Source organism: Schistocerca serialis, chromosome 9, assembly GCF_023864345.2.
Source record: "Schistocerca serialis cubense isolate TAMUIC-IGC-003099 chromosome 9, iqSchSeri2.2, whole genome shotgun sequence".
NCBI lineage: Eukaryota > Metazoa > Arthropoda > Insecta > Orthoptera > Acrididae > Schistocerca > Schistocerca serialis.
The window spans coordinates 399,766,538-399,790,317 of NC_064646.1; the positions used below are offsets into that span (position 1 = coordinate 399,766,538).

Sequence of the window (23,780 nt, forward strand, 5' to 3'; positions counted from 1 at the left end):
GCCTCCGTGACATTACAAAAAGCGGGACATGGTTCTACACTGTGTGTGTGATCACCACAGATGACAATGCATATCCTGCAGCGTTCTCACATGGTGCCCACAAGGTTGGTACGGCGTTTTTGTGGGAGGGCTTCCCATTCCTCCACCAATGTGGTTGATAACTGTTGGGTGGTAGTTGGTGTAGTTAGTGCATGTTCGGTGTGTTTGCTCACTGTAAGCCATAAAAGTGAAGTGGGACCCAATGCACTTCTGAAAATACCCACATGTGGAGAGAGTACAGCGGCACAGTAACGTTGTCTGGCGAGTGCACCATATTTAAAGATTCAGACGCCGGTAAGCCCATGCTACATTATGCCCCCCACACCACAATACCTGGATCATCGAAACGAACATGTCCGAGAACGTTCCTGGATGTATTAGGTGTTCCCATCTTCGCCGTATGAGTGCATATCTAGAATCACTGGTGAGAATGAAGCTGCTCTCAACTGAGTAGTCAACTGGACCTCACTGGTCCAGTCCTTTAGGCACTATCGCAAATGGTGCTGGCGATATGTGAGTGTTGGGCAAAGAAAACACTACTACATTCGCCGTGCCACTGTGGAGCATGAGACTGCACACCTTGCAGTCCTCTTAAATATGGCTACAATTGCACTCGTTGTTTGAAGTGTATCCCTTCTTGCCTGTCGCAGAATGTAGCAGTCATCTGACTGTGGTCGACCACTCTCTGCCTTCAGGTTGCAGTGTTTGTGGCTCAGAACGCTCCCCATGTATGTAAATACCAAACCCTTGCGCTGCACTCGTCACAATTTGTCCACATTCGCGCTGGTTCTTTCCCATGTGAAGTCGTCCAGACGTTTTCTCGAGGCCATGTTGTAATGCAGAGCACCACCACAGTTGACGGTAACTGCTCCCTGATCACACACTGTATTTTGCCATTGCTTCAGTTGCCTCATGTTGCAGGGCCAGCACCATCTGGCACTATAGTCGCACTTATCTGAAGCCATGTGACGTGCAGCTTTCTCAGCATGACTCGAAGATCCTTCGCAACACTCTCCCGCGCTTTCATTTATTTACACCAAATTTTTAACTTGTTAGTTTATCTAGGTCGTCCAAAAATTTTGCAGAGCAGTACAGGTGTGAAGGGGCATCTCTCCAGTTTACGACGTGCGGTGTGTATTTGCCATGGAGGTAGAATAAGGGGAGATGGCGCTACAGACTTACGCTGTACGTTGTTTTGAAGCCAGTGCCGCCATCTTGGATCCGCAGACGAGTGTTTACAGTTGCTTCTCGTTCGTTATTTCTGTCGCGTGCACACGATATTTGTTTTATATAGTAAATGTTACATTGTTTTAGTGAACAACACAGTATAAGGAACGCAGCGTCAAACGTTTTTATGGTCTTAAATGCGTATTCGATACAGTAATACGAAACGAAAATATGACGCTTCTGACCTCAATACTGTAATTCCTTTTTGTTTATACACTTCGAATAACCGAGAAGAGAAGTATGTGCTATGAAAAGCGTGCTTTTGTAATCAATTTCTATTCACTTTCATTGTGTTTGTGTCGATAATTGACAAAGCCAGAACTCCAAAAGCAATGACTGATAGTTCAGAGGCACCGATTTGTATTCGTTGCAATTTCAAGTCTAATTCAAATTCTAAACGTTCAAGTTTGCAAGAAACTTACCTTATTTCCTTTGGTGTCCCATAGATGTATGCACAGATGATATAAACAAGCCAGCTGTAATGTCCACAAAGTGAAAGATTCGTTAAATTACGAAGGAAAAGAACTGAATTTAAGATTGTCAGGCCCATTGTGGTTTACACATCTGCTTTGTTTTTAAATTATACCTACGAAGTGACATTCAGTGTGGCAAATAACAGCAATTTACAGGGTAACACGACAACACAGTGAATAATGTAATGATCTAAATAGCCTGGACTTAGATATGGAACTTTGTTTTAGCAAATATGTAACCCTTTAAGTGCTTATAATTTAACCACTGTAACAGGTGTTCCACACATTTTACCGAAGATTTAATTAACTACATGTAGTTCTATTACTTTTATGTTAAATTATTGCATTTTAAAACATTAATCCTCATTTCAAGGATATTTCTTGCCAGGACTTTTCAGTTACTTGGGAATAACCAAACAATGAAAACCAAGTGTATTGCTCACCTCCAGAGAGGTCTTCATGTTGGACTGATATGAAATCTAAAGTCAAATCACAGAAATAAAACCATACTGTAAAACTTTACAGTGCATCAGAATTTCAAGTATACAGGGTGTTACAAAAAGGTACGGCCAAACTTACAGGAAACATTCCTCACACACGAAGGAAAAAAATATGTTATGTGGACATGTGTCCGGAAACGCTTACTTTCCATGTTAGAACTCATTTTATTACTTCTCTTCAAATCACATTAATCATGCAATGGAAACACACAGCAACAGAACTTACCAGCGTGACTTCAAACATTTTGTTACAGGAAATGTTCAAAATGTCCTCCGTTAGCGAGGATACATGCATCCACCCTCCGTCGCATGGAATCCCTGATGCAGCCCTGCAGAATGGCGTATTGTATCTCAGCCGTCCACAATACGAGCACGAAGAGTCTCTACATTTGGTACCGGGGTTGCGTAGACAAGAGCTTTCAAATGCTCCCATAAATGAAAGTCAAGAGGGTTGAGGTCAGGAGAGCGTGGAGGCCATGGAATTGGTCCGCCTCTTCCAATCCATCGGTCACTGAATCTGTTCTTGAGAAGCGTACGAACACTTCGACTGAAACGTGCAGGAGCTCCATCGTGCATGAACCACATGTTGTGTCGTACTTGTAAAGGCACATGTTCTAGCAGCACAGGTAGAGTATCCCGTATGAAATCATGATAACGTGCTCCATTGAGCGTAGGTGGAAGAACATGGGGCCCAATCAAGACATCACCAACAATGCCTACCCAAACGTTCACAGGAAATCTGTGTTAATGACGTGATTGCACAATTGCGTGCGGATTCTCGTCAGCCCGCACATGTTGATTGTGAAAATTTACAATTTGATCTCGTTGGAATAAAGCCTCATCCGTAAAGAGAACATTTGCACTGAAATGAGGATTGACACATTGTTGGATGAACCATTCGCAGAAGTGTACCCGTGGAGGCCAATCAGCTGCTGATAGTGCCTGCACACGCTGTACATGGTACGGAAACAACTGGTCCTCCCGTAGCACTCTCCATACAGTGACGTGGTCAACGTTACGTTGTAGGCCTACAGCAGCAACTTCTCTGACGCTGACATTAGGGTTATCGTCAACTGCACGAAGAATTGCCTCGTCCATTGCAGGTGTCCTCGTCGTTCTAGGTCTTCCCCAGTCGCGAGTCATAGGCTGGAATGTTCCGTGCTCCCTAAGACGCTGATCAATTGCTTCGAACGTCTTCCTGTCGGGACACCTTCGTTCTGGAAGTCTGTCTCGATACAAACGTACCGCGCCACGGCTATTGCCCCGTGCCAATCCACACATCAAATGGGCATCTGCCAACTCCGCATTTGTAAACATTGCACTGACTGCAAAACCACGTTCGTGATGAACACTAACCTGTTGATGCTACGTACTGATGTGCTTGATGCTAGTACTGTAGAGCAATGAGTCGCATGTCAACACAAGCACCGAAGTCAACATTGGTTCAAAAATGGTTCAAATGGCTCTGAGCACTATGGGACTTAACATCTGTCCCCTAGAACTTAGAACTACTTAAACCTAACTAACCTAAGGACATCACACACATCCATGCCTGAGGCAGGATTCGAACCTGCGACCGTAGCCGTCGCGCGGTTCCAGACTGAAGCGCCTAGAACCTCTCGGCCACACTGGCCGGCGAAGTCCACATTACCTTCCTTCAATTTGGCCAACTGGCGGTGAATCGAGGATGTACAGTACATACTGACGAAACTAAAATGAGCTCTAACATGGAAATTAAACGTTTCCGGACACATGTCCACATAACATCTTTTCTTTATTTGTGTGTGAGGAATGTTTCCTGAAAGTTTGGCCGTACCTTTTCGTAACACCCTGTATATCAGAAAATAGTGCTTAAATAAGTCAACTTACGAATGAAATGAGATTTGTTTAAACTTTAGACTACAATCAGAACGATTAGTACACCCGTAAGCGACGCAAGCTGGCATTTTTTTTTTTTATCAAAACACTTCACGACTACACGGAATCAAAACACCAGAAGCGAATGTTTTGGGGTAGCGAACATGGCGGATCTTCACTCTTATTTTTACCTCCACGGTATTTGCCGTTGCGCAGGGATGCGGAACGGGCGCTGCAACTGGCCGCGCGGCAAGGTGCTGGGCGGCTCGAGCGTGCTCAACTACATGCTGTACGTGCGCGGCAACCACCACGACTACGACGCGTGGGAGGCGGCGGGCAACCCGGGCTGGGGCAGCCGCGACGTGCTGCACTACTTCAAGAAGTCGGAGGACCAGCGCAACCCGTACCTGGCGCGCTCGCCCTACCACGGCACGGGCGGCTACCTCACCGTGCAGGAGGCGCCCTGGCACACGCCGCTCGCCGCCGCCTTCGTCGAGGCGGGCGTCGAGATGGGCTACCACAACCGCGACATCAACGGCGAGTTCCAGACCGGTGCGTACACGCTCACTGCTGGAGTTGTAAAACAGCTGTAGTCTACTGTAGAGCGTCGTAAGTAAGTGCAGACTACGGTAGTTCTCCTAGTAGCCTTCGTCAGTTAAGATGGTACCCACATTAACTGCACGTCAGGTGTTTTGCATACCTTTCGGGCGTTACACCATCAGAGTCTTATTAGATTCCCTAAGAAACAGCAAGCGGCGAACCGCCTTGAAAATGAGTGAGGATACATAAAAGGCTGCACAACCCACGGAACATTTTGGTTCTGCTTAGTTACCCTCCTGTTTATTACTTAAAAATACACATTATTTATAGCAAAATTGAAACAGTCAATGTTTAATTTAGGTTTTGTTTCAATATTATTGATCTGTAATGTGAAACAGAGGGATGCTATACAAAAATGAAAACAACACAGATATGTCGTATTGCGCTAGAAACAGTAGTTTCCTAAAAAAGAATGGAAAAGTAAAAAAAAACGCAAAACAAAAATGTATCATACATTCCTTCAACACTTCATCGAGGTAACGTAAAGCATGTCTTTGTTATTCATAAACAACTTTCTCATTTATCAGTAATAACAGGAATCTCTTGTCTTCGATCAGGATGAAATACGTTCTACTGAGTACAAAATAAAAACAATAATTATATAGATTTTGCATGTTTTTGGATGTTAACTGTACTTGCATAATAAGTAATTGCTATGGTTACATAAATTCGCGGAAGCTACGTGATCAACTCTGAGGATCATTCCATAAGTCGCGGCAACTATTGTATTTCGAACGAACGTGTGGCATCACCGTAATCACAGTAAATACATTCGAAAGCCCGCGGCAAACATTACCTAAATCAACCGACAGACTGCGACCGCATGCGAGGATGGGTCGGTGCCAGCCCCTGAAATAATCAGGCCGTTCTACAAGATGCGACTTCGACCTCATACCACAACTGAGGAAAACATTGCGTGGGAGGCGCTTTGCAAACAGGGCGCCTGTCCTTACGGCATTTCGGCGACATGTGGCACACGTTAATGGTAATGCCGAAGGCATTCGAGGCGTTTCCCATTGTTGGCAACGCTGTGTGCATTGACTGGGAGACCATTCTGAAACTCAGTAGTCGATACTGATTCATTTTTGTTCGATTTCTATTCATTCACAGTACCCTCTAGTACCATGAAAGTCATCCTATCCTTTCTCCTTGTCACTGTTTTCCACATATTCCTTTCCTCTCCGATTCTGCGCAGAAACTCCTCATTCCTTACTTTACCAGTCCACCTAATTTTCAACATTCGTCTGTAGCACTACATCTCAAATAATCTTCTGTTCCGGTTTTCTCACAGTCCATGTTTCACTACGATACAATTCTGTGCTCCAAACATACACTCGCAGGAATTTCTTCCCCAAATTAAGGCCTATGTTTGATACTAATAGATTTCTCTTGGCCAGGAATGCCCTTTTTGCCAGTGCTAGTCTACGTTTCACGTCTTCCTTGCTCCGTCCGTCATTGCTTATTTTCCTTACCAGATAGCAGAACTCCTTAACTTCATCTACTTCGTGCCCATCAATCCTGATATTAATTTTCTCGCCGTTTTCATTTCTGCTACTTCTCATTCCTTTCGTCCTCATTTGATTTACTCTAAATCCATATTCTCTACTCATTAGACTGTTCATTCCATTCAGCAGATCATGCAACTCTTATCGCTTTTACTTTATTCACTTTCACTCAAGATAGCAATATCATCAGCGAATCGTATCATTGATATCCTTTCACCTTGAATTCTAATTCCTCTCTCGAACTTTTCTTTTCTTTCCATCATTGCTTCTTCGATGTACGGATTGAACAGAAGGGGCGAAACACTACGTCCCTATCTTACACTCATTTTAATCCGAGCACTTCGTTCTTGGTCGTCCATTCTTATTGATCCATCTTGGCTCTTGTACATACTGTATTTTACCCGTCTCTCCCTATAGCTTACCCCTATTTTTTCACAATTTCGAATATCTTGCACCATATTACGTTGACGAACGCATTTTCCAGGTCGACAAATCCTATGAACGTGTCTTCATTTTCTTTGAGTAAGATTAGATTAGATTAGATTAGATTTATATTAGATTAGATTAATACTAGTTCCATGGATCATGAATACGATATTTCGTAATGATGTGGAACGAGTCGAATTTTCCAATACATGACATAATTAGGTTAATTTAACAACATACTTAAGTTAATATAACAACTTTATTTTTTGTGTTTTTTTGTTTTTCTTTATTTTTATTTTATTTTATTTTATTTTATTTCTTTATTTTTTTTAATATTTTTGCTTTTTTTCTTCTTTTTCTTAATTTATATCTAAAAATTCCTCTATGGAGTAGAAGGAGTTGTCATTCAGAAATTCTTTTAATTTCTTCTTAAATACTTGTTGGTTATCTGTCAGACTTTTGATACTATTTGGTAAGTGACCAAAGACTTTAGTGCCAGTATAATTCACCCCTTTCTGTGCCAAAGTTAGATTTAATCTTGAATAGTGAAGATCGTCCTTTCTCCTAGTATTGTAGTTATGCACACTGCTATTACTTTTGAATTGGGTTTGGTTGTTAATAACAAATTTCATAAGAGAGTATATATACTGAGAAGCTACTGTGAATATCCCTAGATCCTTAAATAAATGTCTGCAGGATGATCTTGGGTGGACTCCAGCTATTATTCTGATTACACGCTTTTGTGCAATAAATACTTTATTCCTCAGTGATGAATTACCCCAAAATATGATGCCATATGAAAGCAATGAGTGAAAATAGGCGTAGTAAGCTAATTTACTAAGATGTTTATCACCAAAATTTGCAATGACCCTTATTGCATAAGTAGCTGAACTCAAACGTTTCAGCAGATCATCAATGCGTTTCTTCCAATTTAATCTCTCATTAATGGACATACCTAAAAATTTGGAATATTCTACCTTAGCTATATGCTTCTGATTAAGGTCTATATTTATTAATGGCGTCATACCATTCACTGTACGGAACTGTATGTACTGTGTCTTATCAAAATTCAGTGAGAGTCCGTTTACAAGGAACCACTTAGTAATTTTCTGAAAGACAGTATTGACAATTTCATCAGTTAATTCTTGTTTGTCAGGTGTGATTACTATACTTGTATCATCAGCGAAGAGAACTAACTTGGCCTCTTCATGAATATAGAATGGCAAGTCATTAATATATAATAAGAACAACAAAGGACCCAAGACTGACCCTTGTGGAACCCCATTCTTGATAGTTCCCCAGTTTGAGGAATGTGCTGATCTTTGCATGTTACGAGAACTACTTATTTCAACTTTCTGCACTCTTCCAGTTAGGTACGAATTAAACCATTTGTGCACTGTCCCACTCATGCCACAATACTTGAGCTTGTCTAGCAGAATTTCATGATTTACACAATCAAAAGCCTTTGAGAGATCACAAAAAAATCCCAATGGGTGGTGTTCGGTTATTCAGATCATTCAAAATTTGACTGGTGAAAGCATATATGGCATTTTCTGTTGAAAAACCTTTCTGGAAACCAAACTGACATTTTGTTAGTACTTCATTTTTACAGATATGTGAAGCTACTCTTGAATACATTACTTTCTCAAAAATTTTTCATAAAGCTGTTAGAAGGGAGATTGGACGGTAATTGTTGACATCAGATCTATCCCCCTTTTTATGCAAATGTATAACAATAGCATATTTCAGTCTATCAGGGAAAATGCCCTGTTCCAGAGAGCTATTACACAGGTGGCTGAGAATCTTACTTATCTGTTGAGAACAAGCTTTTAGTATTTTGCTGGAAATGCCATCAATTCCATGTGAGTTTTTGCTTTTAAGCAAGTTTATTATTTTCCTAATTTCAGAGGGAGAAGTGGGTGAGATTTCAATTGTATCAAATTGCATAGGTATGGCCTCTTCCATTAACAGCCTAGCATGTTCTAATGAACACGTGGATCCTACTATATCCACAACATTTAGAAAATGATTATTAAAAATATTTTCAACTTCTGACTTTTTGTTCGTAAAGTTTTCATTCAATTTGATGGTAATACTGTCTTCCTCTGCTCTTGGTTGACCTGTTTCTCTTTTAATAATATTCCAAATTGTTTTAATTTTATTACCAGAGTTGCTGATTTCAGACATGATACACATACTCCTGGATTTTTTAATAACTTTTCTTAATATAACACAGTAGTTTTTATAATTTTTGATAGTTTCTGGGTCACTACTCTTTCTTGCTGTCAGATACATTTCCCTTTTCCGGTTACAAGATATTTTTATACCCTTAGTAAGCCATGGTTTGTTACAAGGTTTCTTACGAGTATATTTAACTATTTTCTTGGGGAAGCAGTTTTCAAATGCATTTACAAAAATGTCATGAAATAAATTATATTTTAAATTGGCATCAGGTTCACGGTACACCTCATCCCAGTCTAACTGCTCTAGGCTTTCCCTGAAATTTGCAATTGTTAAATTGTTGACTGAACGTACTACTTTGGAGGACTGTTTAGTATTGCTGAATGGAGCTATGTCATATATTGTAACTAGCTGTGCACCATGATCAGAAAGACCATTCTCAACAGGCTGAGCATTTATCTGGTTAAACTTATCTTGGTCTATAAAGAAGTTATCTATCAGTGAGCTGCTATCCTTTACCACCCGAGTAGGAAAATCAATAACGGGTGTCAAATTGAAAGAACCGAGTAATACTTCAAGGTCATTTTTCCTATTACCCTCTTTCAGAGAATCTACATTGAAGTCCCCACAAATAATAATTTGCTTCCCCCTGTCTGACAGATAGTACAACAAGGAGTCCAAATTTTTCAGAAATAGATGAAAATTTCCTGATGGGGACCTATATACAGTTACAATTATAAATGTGCGTTTATTTAATTTAAGCTCACAGGCACATGCTTCTATATGTTTCTCTACACAAAACTTTTTTGTTTCTATACTTTTTGCACAATGATAACTTTTGACATATATGGCAACTCCTCCTTTCTCCATATTTTCTCTCATTACATGTGCAGAGAGCTTATAACCACTTACATTTACCTTATCCATATCAGTAACAATGTGATGCTCAGACAGGCATAGTATATCTATTTCATTCTCAGCTTCTAAATCTTCCAAACAAACCAGAAGCTCATCTACTTTATTCTTTAAACTCCCAATATTTTGATGAAATATACTTACATTATTTTTAATTATACTTTTATGAGAATCTTTCCTTATTCTAACATTTGCAGTACTCTCCTGTCTGAGTTTCTCATTGTGCTTAGGCCTAGTTCCTATACCAGTGGTCACATGGTGTTCAGAGAGGCAGATTATGTCAATTGGGTTGGGTGACTTTAGTTCATCAATGCAATTACCTAGGACTGAGATACAACTTGGTGGAGATAAAATTTCTGGTGATCGGTGAAAATTTATAATTGATAGCTGTGATTGATGATCCAATGTGCTAGAATTGTGCTGTTGAATTTCTTTCCTAAACTGAAGATTTGTTTCAATCCTGACCTCTCGTAGAACTTGACATCTTTCTGTCTTACCTATCCTAAAAAAGGTGCTGCTCCAACACCTGTAACCACTGGTATTTTACCATTCATGGCAGTGCCTCCCCCCCTTAAATTTCCTGCTATTACCCCAGCCAGTTTCCCCTTCCCTTTCCTGTTGAGATGTAGGCCGTGCCTGGTATAGTCCCACCTACTGAGATAATCAACAGGAACCACACCAATATGAGCCCCCGCACCCGACCCAAGCAGCTGTTCCAACTCCAAATTAACTCTCCCAACAGAAGAGTTCAAATGAGGCCGGTCATGGCGCCTCAGGACAGATACAAATTCAACATTGGTGTGTCTCGATGCTGACGCAATCTTTACCAGGTCACACTCTATACTGTACCCAGGATCTCTGTCGATGCTGTTCCCTGGCCCTCCCACAATAACCACGGTGTCTTCCCTGGTAAATCCTTTACAGAGTGAACCTAAATCCTCTGTCACCTGATCCAGACTAGCACTTGGTTTGAAAAAATTTGTGACCTGGTATTCTGGTCCTAATTTCACCTGCAGAAGTTGGCCTACACCTCTGGCATGAGAACTGCCTAACAACAAAACTTTCTTCCTTTTCGATGACTTTGCTACATTCTTTTTCAATTTCCTATTGAAAGTTTGTTGTGTCCTGTCTACACCTACCTCTGCTTGAGGCTCATCAGTTTCTAACTGAAGCAACAGGTCAAACTTATTTTTGACATTCACCACAAAACTGTCAGACTTAGTTCTAGGCCTGTTCCTTCTGCTACCTGTTGCCACTTCCCACCTCTCTTTGCCCTTCTCCCTCCTTAACCTGTCCAGATCTTCCCTAACCTGATCTAGCTCAGCCTGAAGGGCAGCAATTTTCCCCTCCTGTTCCGCTATCTTCCTATCTCTGCTGCAAATCCTACATAACCACTGATGAGCCTGATCCACTTTCCCAACACCCACGCCACTGCAGTCCCCCCAGTGAAAAAAACTACTGCATCCATCACACCAAACCCCGGAACTAACAATTCTACGGCAAGTCAGGCACTTCTCACTCATGGCAAAAATAATACTTTAGCTAGAATAAATCAATTAAATTACCGAAAATCAAAAAAGACGTTACAAGAATTAAGCCTATTCACAAATGTATATAAGCAAGTTTCTGATTTAAAATTCGGCTGGTTTTCTGAGATCTGTATTAAAACAACGAAGGTATACGCTATTTATTATATATTTCACTCGATGGAATGAAAAAGGGGCAATTAAACGAGATACTTTAACTTTGATTCTCCAAAAACGTTACGGGAATAGGCCTATAAACAAATGTATATAGGCAATTTTCTGATATAAAGTTACGCTGTTTTTCTGAAATCTGTATTAAAACAATGAAGTTATACGCCATTTACGGTAGTTTACTTATTTGTTACCGAGAAACTAGTTAAATTACCTTGAAACAAGAAACAAACACGTTTACAAAATTTAAGCCTAAGCACGACTTCGCGAAGTTACGATCTTTTCGTGTTTTCTGAAAAAATACGCAAATAAAAGTCAAACCTTTAACGGCAAGACTAAACGATACACTAATGCACGTATTTAATTTGTTGTCAGCGTTAAACTAAATTATATTCCTGTCTAAATCACTTAACTTTCTGGAAATGGTTTCTGGCGTCACTTACTCGGCGGCCATCTTGGAACGTTATTGTTTACCAGTAAAGCGCGATTCTTTAAAGAATCGAACTCGCGTGTACAAAACAGTTTCAGACGTCTGATTACTTCACCAATGAGTTAATCTGTTAAATATTTGACTTTAAGCGTGCAAGAAAGAAAAAGCTTAGAAAAGGTTTGAAATTATGCTTAAAGCCGTTTGGAAGTCGTTAAGCATGAAACACTGGATGTATCTTCTTCTTTTGCTTGTGCCTTGTGCTGCAGTTTTGGCAGGTTCGGCATTGTTATATTCGGATTTGGCAAGGTTAATTGAAGGGGTGCCCGGATTCCATTCCTGCCGCCACCCCGTACCCCCCAGGACGGAATCAGTGTACCACAGCTGTCTGCGTCTAGTGAAAATCATGAAATAGTGCGAACGTGTTACAAATGTCTGCTAGTTGTGTAACTGAGGCGGGACGTGGGCATCAGCTCGGTATTCACCTAGTGGGATGTGGAAAACCGCCTAAAAACCACAACCAGGCTGGCTGGCACACCGGCCCTCATTGTTAATCTGCCGTTCGGATTCGATCCGGGACTGCACGTCTGCCTGAGTCCAGGAAGCAGCACATTAGTGCTCTCGGCTGACCTGGCTGGTCGCTGGATGAATATAGTCCGGGCAATTTGCGCTTCATTTTCAACAGAAGCAAGTTTCTCAAGAATCTCAATGTTTATGGCGTCATACCTCGGGAATTATGGGTCACACAGAGATATAATTTTGCAGGTACATTCAGTAGCATATGAGGACATTGTCTGCAAACTGTGTTGTGAACAGAATGAGTAGTAAAAAGTAATAAATTAAATCGCCATGCCTGATCAGGCAGTTTTACTGCATGAACAGACAAAATGTAGTAAGCAATCTACTTCCATCATTTTGCAGGAGTGCCAGCAACAAAAAGTTTCTCGAAGGGTTCTAAATCCTGTGTAAAGTTTGTTGTAAGTCACTAAGAGCTCTCATTCTCAAGTACTGTATGAATAAATTCCAGATATATATGCGCTAGCGGTTCCGCTGTCTCAAGACAAACACACGGTTTTCAGCTGTAATACCTGTCTTGTTGTGTTAAACTTTTAAAATAAGATTACCTCTTAATGAATAGCGTTTCACAACATTTTAAACTTTAAATTTCGGTCAATAATAACGCAAAATATTGAATACCAAATTTTTGTTGGCCCTGGAAGAAATCAGATAAGCAACCTCTGAGATATTTTCGCTCAAACACTCCCTGCTCTCTCTCGTTTGTACTCTGGTGATTCATGTGACGAGGTCAGCGACGTGATTGTGACTGCACAATGGGAATTAACAGACTGTGAACGCAAAATTGTAGTTTGAGCTAGATGCATGGGACATTTAGTTTGGGAAATCGTCGGGGAATTCAGCATTCCGAGATCCACAGTAAAGAAGACTGTGCCAAGAATACCAAATTTCGGGCATTAACTCTCACCACCGATAATGCAAAGGCCGATGGCCTTCACTTAACGACTGAGAGCAGCGGCATTCGTGTAGAGTTGTCAGTGCTAACAAACAAGTAATACTGCCTGAAATAACCACTGAAATCAATGTGATACGTACGACGAACGTATCCGTTACGACACAGTGGCAAAATTTTGCTTTAATAGGCTATGGCAGCAGACGACCGAGCTGAGTGCCTTTATTGACAGCACGAAATCGCCTGTAGCGCCTCTCCTGGGCTCGTGACCATATGGGTTGGATCATAGACGAGTACTCCCTCATCGAGCATGATTGGTACCTGACAAGGTATCAAGTACCTAAAAAAGCCACATTAAGAGTCCTTTTATACGTTTTCTATTTTTGGTACTTAGAAAAAACATTGACATTCATTATTGAAAAAAATATTGAGCTTAAAACTTTTTCGATTCAGCCATCATTGTTGTTGTTAAATTTTTGATTATTGCTCAAAATCTTTGTCTTCAAATCTGGGTGTTTAGTATACCAAACTCAAAAAAAATTAAAAATAAAAAATAAATAAAAAAATAAAAATAAAAATTGAGTATGAACTCAAAATGACAGGAAAAAATTAAAACTGAGAGCATTGGTCTTTGAGGTGTACTACACTTGAGATTGCATTGAGTAGACGTGTATGAAAAATAAGAAAACTCTCATTTCATACACGGTATTATTTATTTCAAAAAATACAGTTAGAGCAGTGTACTCCATCAGTATACAGTTACTTTTAATTTTCAGTTCTTAATTAGACGAGTTCAATCTGACCTTTGAGTCCATTATTTCTGAAATATTAGGTTCCAAACCTGAAACTTTCACTCTGAAATCCGAGCGCTCACTCTGAAATCCGACTGCATGTCGAGGCTATTCCTATGTTTGTTTTTCATGAAACACGTGGAAGAAAATGCTTGCTCACACCGATATGTGGTTGTAAATGGAAGGATCTTTTTCACTGCCTTATCTCCAAGTTTCTTGTAGTCTTTGCGTGCTGATGCCCAGAAGTCTGTAATTTTGTCACCGATGAAAATGTTTATCATCGTACCACAGCTGGACAAATCCACAAGTTGATCTTGCTCTTCTTGAGTGAGGCCTTGGATTTTGTCTATTTCTCCACTGCTGAAGGGATTTCGAATCCATCTGTCGTCAGGGTCAGGTTCAGGGAAACACTCTCTAAAAGTGGTGGTTAGGCTGCGTAGATGCTCGGCTACATTGATCTTGATCTGGTCAGGCAGACTCTCCTTTGATGACTCCAAGAATTGTTTGAAAGTGGAAAAGTTAGTTAGTGACTCATTTTCTATCCTTGACACCCAGATCTGACACTTTTTGACAATAGCACTAAACTTATCCTCAACTTTGAACATGTCTACATTTTTTCCTTGTAAACTCAAGTTGAACACATCCAAGTGTTCAAACACATCAGTTAAGCACGCAGCTGAGCAAAGCCAAGAGAAGTTAGTGAGAAAATCAGCATACTTTGTGTCAAGAAGGAAGACAAGAACCTCGTCTCAGAGTTCAAAAATTCTTGACAAGATCCTACCTCGAGAAAGTCATTTTACTTCCGTATGAATAAGAAGTTCCTCATGCTCACTGCCAATCTCTTTACACTCTAGGAAAACGCTAGACACAGAAGTTAGCGATCCAGCCACAACTGTTTGATAACATAGCTGTGGCTCTTGTTGTTGTGGTCTTGAGTCCGATGAATCATTTGATGCATGTCTACAACCTATCTGTCCTGAAAAAGCTTCTGCATCTCTGCATAATTACTTCAGTCTCCATGCCTATATGCATGCTTACTGTATTTCATTTTTACACCCCACGCCCCCCCCCCCCCCCCTCCGCCGCGACCTCCTCACCATCCCTCCTTTATCGAACGTATGCATCCTTCATGCTTCAGGGTGTGTCATACCAACCGTTCCATTCTTTCAGTCAAGATAACCCATACATTTTTTTTCCTCGCTAGTTTGATACAGTAGTCGATCTACCCATCTAATCTTCAGCATTCATCTGTAAGACAACATTTCAAAAGCTTTTCTTCTCGTCTGAACACTTGTTATCAACACATTGTTTCCATACGAGGTAGCACTCCTGACAAGTACCTATAGAAACCATTTCCTCACACTTCAGTTCGTATTCTATTTCTCTTTCTTTGAATGGCTGGTTTTGGTACAGTTAGTCTGCATTTTAGTTCCTCTGTACTTCTGCCACCATCAGTTATTTTGCCGTATAGAAAATTTTATCTAATTCCCTCCAAATCACCTGATTTAATTCGCCTACGTTCCATTACCCTTTCTTACCCTATGATAAAAAAACCTCGCACCACGAAGGAACTACGCAGATGACATGGAAGTCGGTAGATGTAATTTACATGTACAGACAAACAAATTATTACAATTTCAGAAAAACTGCATGATTTGTTCAAGAGAGAGAGCTTAACAAACTGAACAACTCATTAACGCATTGGTCCACATACAGTCCTTATGCTAGTAGTTATTCGGTTTGGCGTTGACTGATAGAGTTGCTGGATGACCTCTTAAGGGATATCGTGCCAAATTCTGTCCAAATGGCGCGTCATATCGTCAGGATCCCGAGCTGTTTGGAGGGTTCTGCACATAAAGCTCCAAACTTTCTCAACTGGGGAGAGATCTGGTGACATTTCTGGTCAAGAAAGGATTTGGCAAGCACGAAGACGAGCAGTAGAAGCTCTCGTCGTGTGCGGGTGGGCATTATATTGCTGAAATGTAATTCAGATTGACTTTCCATGACGGGCAAGAATATCGTCGACTTACCGCTGTGCTGTAAGTGGCCACGGATGGCAACCAAAGGGGTCCTGCTATGTAATGAAGTTGCACCCTAGACCATCACTCCTGGTTGTCGGACTGTATGGCGGGCAACAGCCGGGTTCGTATCCCCCCACTGTCTGGGGCGTCTCCACATACTTTAGCCTGGAATCTGACTGGAGCAGTATTGTTTTCAGTGATGAACCTCGCTTCGAAATGAGTCCCGATGACCAGCGGGTACATGCATGTCACATTTGCAATTTCCGTCCCATTCGGATAATTTCTTCGTGGTGTGTAATTTTTTTTGTCTTAGGGTGTACTTTTGTTGATGTTCTCTTATACCCTCTTTTCGGGACACTATACATGCCGTTCAGCTGCTCTTGGGAGTCTTCTGTAACCTTAGCAGAGTTTTATGATGTACAAATTCGAAGACTTCAGCAAGATCACAGAAAACATCAAAATGTTAATTTTTTTGTTTAGTTCTACTTGGAATGACTTTGTGAAATCATATATTACTTGCTCAGTAGTGAAGCTTTTACGGAAGTCAAACTGAGCTGTTGTTAAAAGGTTGTTCTCAAAAAGGTGGGTCAGCATTCTGTTGTAAAATACTTTCTCAAAAATTTTTCAGAATACAGGATGGAGCGAGCTAGCTCTATAACTAAATATCAGATGCTTACCTACTGTTCTGTATATCACTACTGAAGCAAATATTCTTTGACTTGTTGACTAACAGAGGTAAATCGAGGGTGGTGCTACCAAGTCAGCACAAAATTTCAGTTCTTTGGCTGTGATAATGTCATAGCCAGGAGAGTAATTGCTTTTTATTGTCTTAATTACTTTAGTGATCACTCTGACAGATAATTTGGCAACATTGACTTCTGCGGTGGAGTATGTGTTACCTGAGGAAGTTTAGTGAATCTGCTTTTGATGGACTATTTTTGTACCTATGCTTTCTACTATCGTTAGCAAGAAATCATTGAATTTAGTAGCCAATCATTTCTATTTCGTGTCATCAGCTATGTATGCCAACGTTGCACGCTGAAGGTAGAAAGGTAGATAAAGTATATGGGGAACGTCAAAGGGTAATATCATACATAAAGAGAGATGAAAATCTAATAGTCATGGGGGACTCGAATGCAGTTGTAAGGGAAGGAGTGAAAGAAATTGTTACAGGAGAATATGGGCTTGAGGCAATGAGAAAGGAGGAGAAAGACTAATTGAGATCTGTAATGAATTTCAGCTAGTAACAGCGAATACTCTGTTGAAGAATCACAAGAGGAGGAGGTATACTTGGTAAAGGCCGGCTGATACGGGAAGATTTCAGTTAGATTACAGCGTGGTCAGACAGAGATTCTGAAATCAGATGCTCGATTGCAAGACGTACCCAGGAGCACATATGGACTCAGATCACAATGTGGTAGTGATGAAGAGTAGGCTGAAGTTTAAGACATTATTCAAGACGAATCAATACTCAAAGAAGTGGGATACAGAAGTATTATGCAATGACGAAATATGCCTGAAGTTCTCTAAGGCTATAGATACAGCAATAAGAAATATGTCAGTAGGCAGTACGGTTGAAGAGGAATGGGCATCCCTAAACAGGGCAATCACAGAAGCTGGGAAGAAAAACATAGGTACACAGAAGGTAACTGTGAAGAAATAACGGGTAACAGAAGAAATACTTCAAGTGGTCAATGAGAGAAGGAAGTAAATTATGGACTGCAGAAATACAAGTCGCTGAGGAATGATATAAACACGAAGTGCAGGGAAGCTAAGACGAAATGGCTGCATGAAATGTGAAAAATGTGAAAAATGTGAAAAATTCGATAAAGAAATGATTATCGGAAGGACTGACTCAGCATATAGTAACGTCAAAACAACCTTCGGTGACATTAAAAGTAAGGGTGGTAACATCAAGAATGCAACGGGAATTCCACTGTTAAATGTAGAGGACAGCGTACACTGAAGGCCTCTATGACGGGGGAAGATTTGTCTGATGTGATAGAAGGAACAGGAGTCGATTTAGAAGAGATAGGGGATCCAGTACTAGAATGAGAAGTAAAGGAGCTTTGGAGAACTTTAGATCAAATAAGACGGAAGGAATAGACAACATTCCATCCGAATTTCTAAAATCACTGGGGAAGTGCCTACGAAACGACTATTCACGTTGTTGTGTAGAATGTATGAGTCTGGCGATATCCCATCTGACTTTCGGAAAACCAACATCCGCACAATTCCGAAGACTGAAAGAGATTAGATCAGTACTTGTTCCATGACCATGAATACGACACTTCGTAATGATGTGGAACGTGTTAGGTTAATAAAAGGTGTCTATACAAGATATTACATTAGACAAAATATTACATGACACTCAATATTTTTAATTTTATTTTTGTGGGGGTTGGGAAATTACCCACTTACTATATCCAAAAATTCATCTAATGAGTAGAAGGAGTTGCCATTAAGAAATTCTTTTAATTTCCTTTTAAATGCTATATGGCTATCTGTCAGACTTTTGATGCTATTAGGTAAGTGACCAAAGACTTTTGTGGCAGCATAATTTACCCCCTTCTGAGCTAAAGTTAGATTTAACCTTGAGTAGTGAAGATCATGCTTTCTCCTAGTGATGTAGCCATGTTCACTGCTATTACTTTTGAATTCTCTCAGACTGTTAATAACAAATTTCATAAGTGCATGTATATACTGTGAGGCTACAGTGAAGATTTCTAGCTCTTTAAATGAGTGTCTGTAGGATGATCTTGGATGAGCTCCAGCAATTATTCTGATTACACGCTTTTGTGCAATGAACACTCTTTTACTCAATGATGAGTTACCCCAGAAAATGATGCCACACGAAAGCAGAGAATGAAAATAGTCGTGGTAAGCTAATTTACTCAGATGTATATCGCCAAAATTTGCAATGACCCTAATAGCATAAGTAGCTGAACTCAAACATTTCAGCAGATCCTCATTGTGTTTTTTCCAGTTCAACCCCTCATCAATGCATACACCTAGAAATTTTGAATATTCTACCTTAGTTACCGATTTCTGATCGATTTATTAATGGGGTCATTCCATTTACTGTGTGGAACTGTATATACTGTGTTTTGTCAAAGTTTAATGAGAGCCCATTTGCAGAGAACCACTTAATGATTTTCTGAATAACATCGTTTACAATTTCACCAGTTAACTCTTGTCTGTGATAGCTATACTTGTATCATCGGCAAAAAGTACCGGCTTTGCATCTTCGTGAATATAGAATGGCAAGTCATTAATATACATTAAGAACAGCGGAGGATCCAAGACCGAACCTTGCGGCACCCCATTCTTGAGCTGACAAGTGTCAGAATTATCGCATGATCAGCTTAACAGCTCATACATCCAAGTTGCGCACAAGAATAATGTACAGGATAAAGGAAAAGAAAATTGAGGATGTGGAAGATCACGATCAGTTTGGCTTTAGGAATGGTAAAGGCACCAGAGAAGCAATTCTGACATTGTGGTTGATAATGGAAGCAAGACTAAAGAAAAATCAAGACAAGTTCATAGGATTTGTCGACCTGGAAAATGTATTCGACAGCGTAATATGGTGCAAGATGCTCGAAATTGTGAAAAAAATAAGAGTAAGCTATAGGCAGAGACGGGTAATATATAACATGTACAAGAGCCAAAAGGGAATAACGAGAGTGGACGACCAAGAACGAAGTGCTCGTATTAAGAAGATTGTAAGACAGGGATGTAGTCTTTCGCCCCTACTGTTGAATCTGTACATCGAAGAAGCAGTGATGGAAATAAAAGAAAGTTTCTGGAATAGGATTAATTTTCAGGATGAAAGGATATCAGTGATATGATTTGCTCATGACATTGCTATCCTGAGCGAACGTGAAGAAGAATCACATGATCTGTTGAGCGGAATGAACGGTCTAATGAGCACAGAGTATGGAGCTTATGCAGAAAGCTATTTTCAAATAATGATTTGAATTTATCACAGAATAGATTAAATTTTATGTTAGCATTTGGTTCACTATAAATTACATCCCATGTAAGCTATTCTTAAAAATAGGTTATGCAGAAAGCTATTTTCAAACAGTGGTATGAATTTATCATGGAATAGGTTAAATTTTATGGTTCATTATAAATCACATCTCAAGCCATCTCCTGTAAACTACTCTTAAAAACATTTGTTCTGGTGTCGTTAATTATTCAAACTGATTTCCACAGAGGGATATCTGTACTGTAAGGCGGTATGGTATTTATACTAACTAACTATGCATCGTTATCAGAGAGACCATGGGTAAACAGTTATTTTCTTACTTTCAGCTTCATCAAAGAAAACACTATTTATCAGGATCCTGCTGTCTTTATCCACCTGTGTTGGAAAGTTAATTACTGACATCAAGTTGTAGGATCCAAATAAGACTTTCATATCATTTTTTCTATCAGAATCCTTCATAAAATATGCATTGAAGTCGCCAGAGATTGCTGCTGTCTGACAGATTTCTCATAAATAGTTCAAAATTTCCCAGTGGTGGTCTATATACAGTTACAATTAAAAGTGTGCTATTTTTCAACGTTAATTCATAACCACACACTCATATATGCTTATACTACAAAATTTACTGGTATCAATGTTTTTGTATCGAACCCTGTGGTGCTCAGACAGAACAGGATGTCTATCTTTTCAGAGCTCTCTAAATTTTCCAAACAGGCAAGAAGCTCTTCTACCTAAGTACTCTGAACTCTAATCTTTTGATAAAATTAGCTAACCTTACTTTTCTGTGCATTATTAAGATTTTGTGGGGCTCTTCTCTTATTTTCAATTCTTTCATGACAGGGTGTCTGAATCCTGATTATAACCTAAAAAAGGTGCCCGTCTGACACCAGTAACCACAGGGATCTTGCTATGTGTGATGGTGGCCCCCTGTGTATTACCTGCAGGAAGCTCATCCAACCTATCTTTCCCTCTCGTTTTCAGGTGCAGGGCATGTCTAGTATATCCCCATCTCCCACTTGTAGCAACAGGCACTCCACTTATATGAGATTTCGTTTTGGTCAGCAGCAGCCTGCTCAACTCAGGGTTCACATGACTCAGAGCAGTATTTAGCCAGGACTGGTCATCGTGCTGCAGGACCTGCACAAAACTCACATTTGTGTGTGTAGTTGCTATTCCTATTTCAACCAGGTCACTCCTAATGCAGTAATTACTGTTCTTAGCTAGGCTGTTCCCTGCTCCACCAACTACAAGAATCTGATCCTTCTTGCCAAAACCTTTGCACAGATTAAGTGTGTCCTTTGTCACCTGGGTAAGGCTAGCACTTGGTGCTGATAGAGTCAGCGCAGTATTCCCTCAGGTCTAGAATCTGGGATTTTATTCTACTTTTTGTGTATATAGCTAGTCCCCTTTCCTCATATTAGTCCTGCAGTTACGTGATACTTACGTATATTCATCTAGGTGCATCTCTTCAATTTCTATGACTTCCAGATGATGTTCTGTTGTGATTTCTAACCTTTATATTGAATGAGCTGCCATTTTCTTGTATCTCCATCGGTTAGCTGTTAAATAGTTGGTTTCACGCTCTCGGAATCATTTGTACGATTAATTGTAATGCTATGGAATGAGACATTTCCCATTAACATACGGCTACATGCTGATCACCTACAATCTTGTTTTTAGTATAATTGTGTATTAATAATTCCTACCCATCACTTTTTATACATTAAAAAATTAGGAGTTCTTCTATGGAATATGAGTTGTTACGAAGAAACTGTTTCAGTTTTATTTCAAAATAAGCTTTACTCTCTGTCGGACATTTTATGTCATGGTAAAAACGTCAAAATTTTGGTGACAACATTGTGCAGTCCTTTTTGTGCTACAGACGATCGTAGCATGGAGTAATAAATGTCATTTTTTGTTCTGGTATTCTAATTATGTACACAATTGTTCCTTGTAAACTGCAGTGGATTATTTACATAAAACTTCATTGTGAGGCAACAATCAAAACGCTCAAACATATGTCTACTAGATGAGCCTACGTGAGTACCAAGTATTATTCCTACAGCACGCTGTGGAGCAGTGAACTCATTCTTTCTTAAAGCTGAGTTATCCCAGATACAACAAACACCAGAGATCTTTGAGAGAGTGCAGCACAACTTCATGCCCCATTGCCATGCACGCATTGAGACTGACTGTCGTCACTTTGAGCAATTACTATGAGCTATGCTGTCGTTATCCAGTGTACGTTGTGCATGCCCATAACATACCTGCTCAATTTTATCGGTTGTCGACCCAGTCAAGTGCTCCACTTTGACCCAGAAGGTTTGAGACAGCCTGGTGATGTCCTCGTGCCATGTAGCGACCTTAGAAGTTTCTTCGCATGTAGAAAATGCTGATAGAACTTTGAAGATCCCACATTATAGTTTATTATAACAAGAATTCACCTTCAACAGATTTCACCGAAGGTTTTGTTTAGTTGTGAAACTCGGTCGCTCCGTAAATACGTCTGCCCCTTCAATTCATCAAAACGAAACGGTGAAACAATTGCTTTTTAAACCCAATGTTTTCTCTTTCGCTCGTGTTTTTTACACGCTCTGATTTGGCTAAAAACATGACAAACTTAAGAATAGGAAATTGAAAAGCATGCAATATGATATACAAAAAAGCCAGTTCCTCTGCTCTTCGCCTACACCTTCCGCATATTAATTTCTCATAGCAGTCAGAAACCATGTATTCACACCACAGAACAACAAACCTAAAAGAAGTGCACTGCCCGTGTTACAGTACGGAAGCACAGAACAACAGTATCGATGCAGCCAGTGAATGTCAAATGCGTGTAACTATAGCACTAAAATCAATGTCTTACTTGTTAGTAACCAGAATATCGCATGACATTACTTATATACGCTCAAATACCTCTAACAAATACACTGACAGGACATTTTAATCTCAACTCATGTGAAACGTCACCGTCAAGAAATTTGTTTACACAGGGATTATAAAGAACTGCGAGAGAGTAATTTAAGAACGTCATGGTCGCGTAATATGTTACACTGCATTTCCTCTACATAAGCTAAGAGGAATGATACATCAAATAGACAATAAATAGATAAACAATGTAAAATTAAAACAAGTAGCCAACATACTCACACGACACTGATACTCACTATTTTACGTAATGCTTAACGGCATAGTTTTTACAGGGTGTTTCAAAAATGACCGGTATATTTGAAACGGCAATAAAAACTAAACGAGCAGCGATAGAAATACACCGTTTGTTGCAATATGCTTTGGACAACAGTACATTTTCAGGCAGACAAACTTTCGAAATTACAGTAGTTACAATTTTCAACAACAGATGGCGCTGCGGTCTGGGAAACTCTATAGTACGATATTTTCCACATATCCACCATGCGTAGCAATAATATGGCGTAGTCTCTGAATGAAATTACCCGAAACCTTTGACAACGTGTCTGGCGGAATGGCTTCACATGCAGATGAGATGTACTGCTTCAGCTGTTCAATTGTTTCTGGATTCTGGCGGTACACCTGGTCTTTCAAGTGTCCCCACAGAAAGAAGTCACAGGGGTTCATGTCTGGCGAATAGGGAGGCCAATCCACGCCGCCTCCTGTATGTTTCGGATAGCCCAAAGCAATCA

At 40.0% G+C, this 23,780-nt stretch overlaps 1 protein-coding gene across 1 annotated transcript in view; it reads left to right on the top strand.

The window, feature by feature from the left end:
- The window catches only part of LOC126419203 (glucose dehydrogenase [FAD, quinone]-like), a 165,719-nt gene that overhangs the window by 96,871 nt on the left and 45,068 nt on the right, over window positions 1-23,780 (top strand). The window contains exon 4 of the mRNA XM_050086339.1: window positions 4,313-4,648. Within this exon, the coding sequence (XP_049942296.1) occupies window positions 4,313-4,648 (336 nt within the window). The remainder of the gene's footprint in view (window positions 1-4,312; window positions 4,649-23,780) is intronic.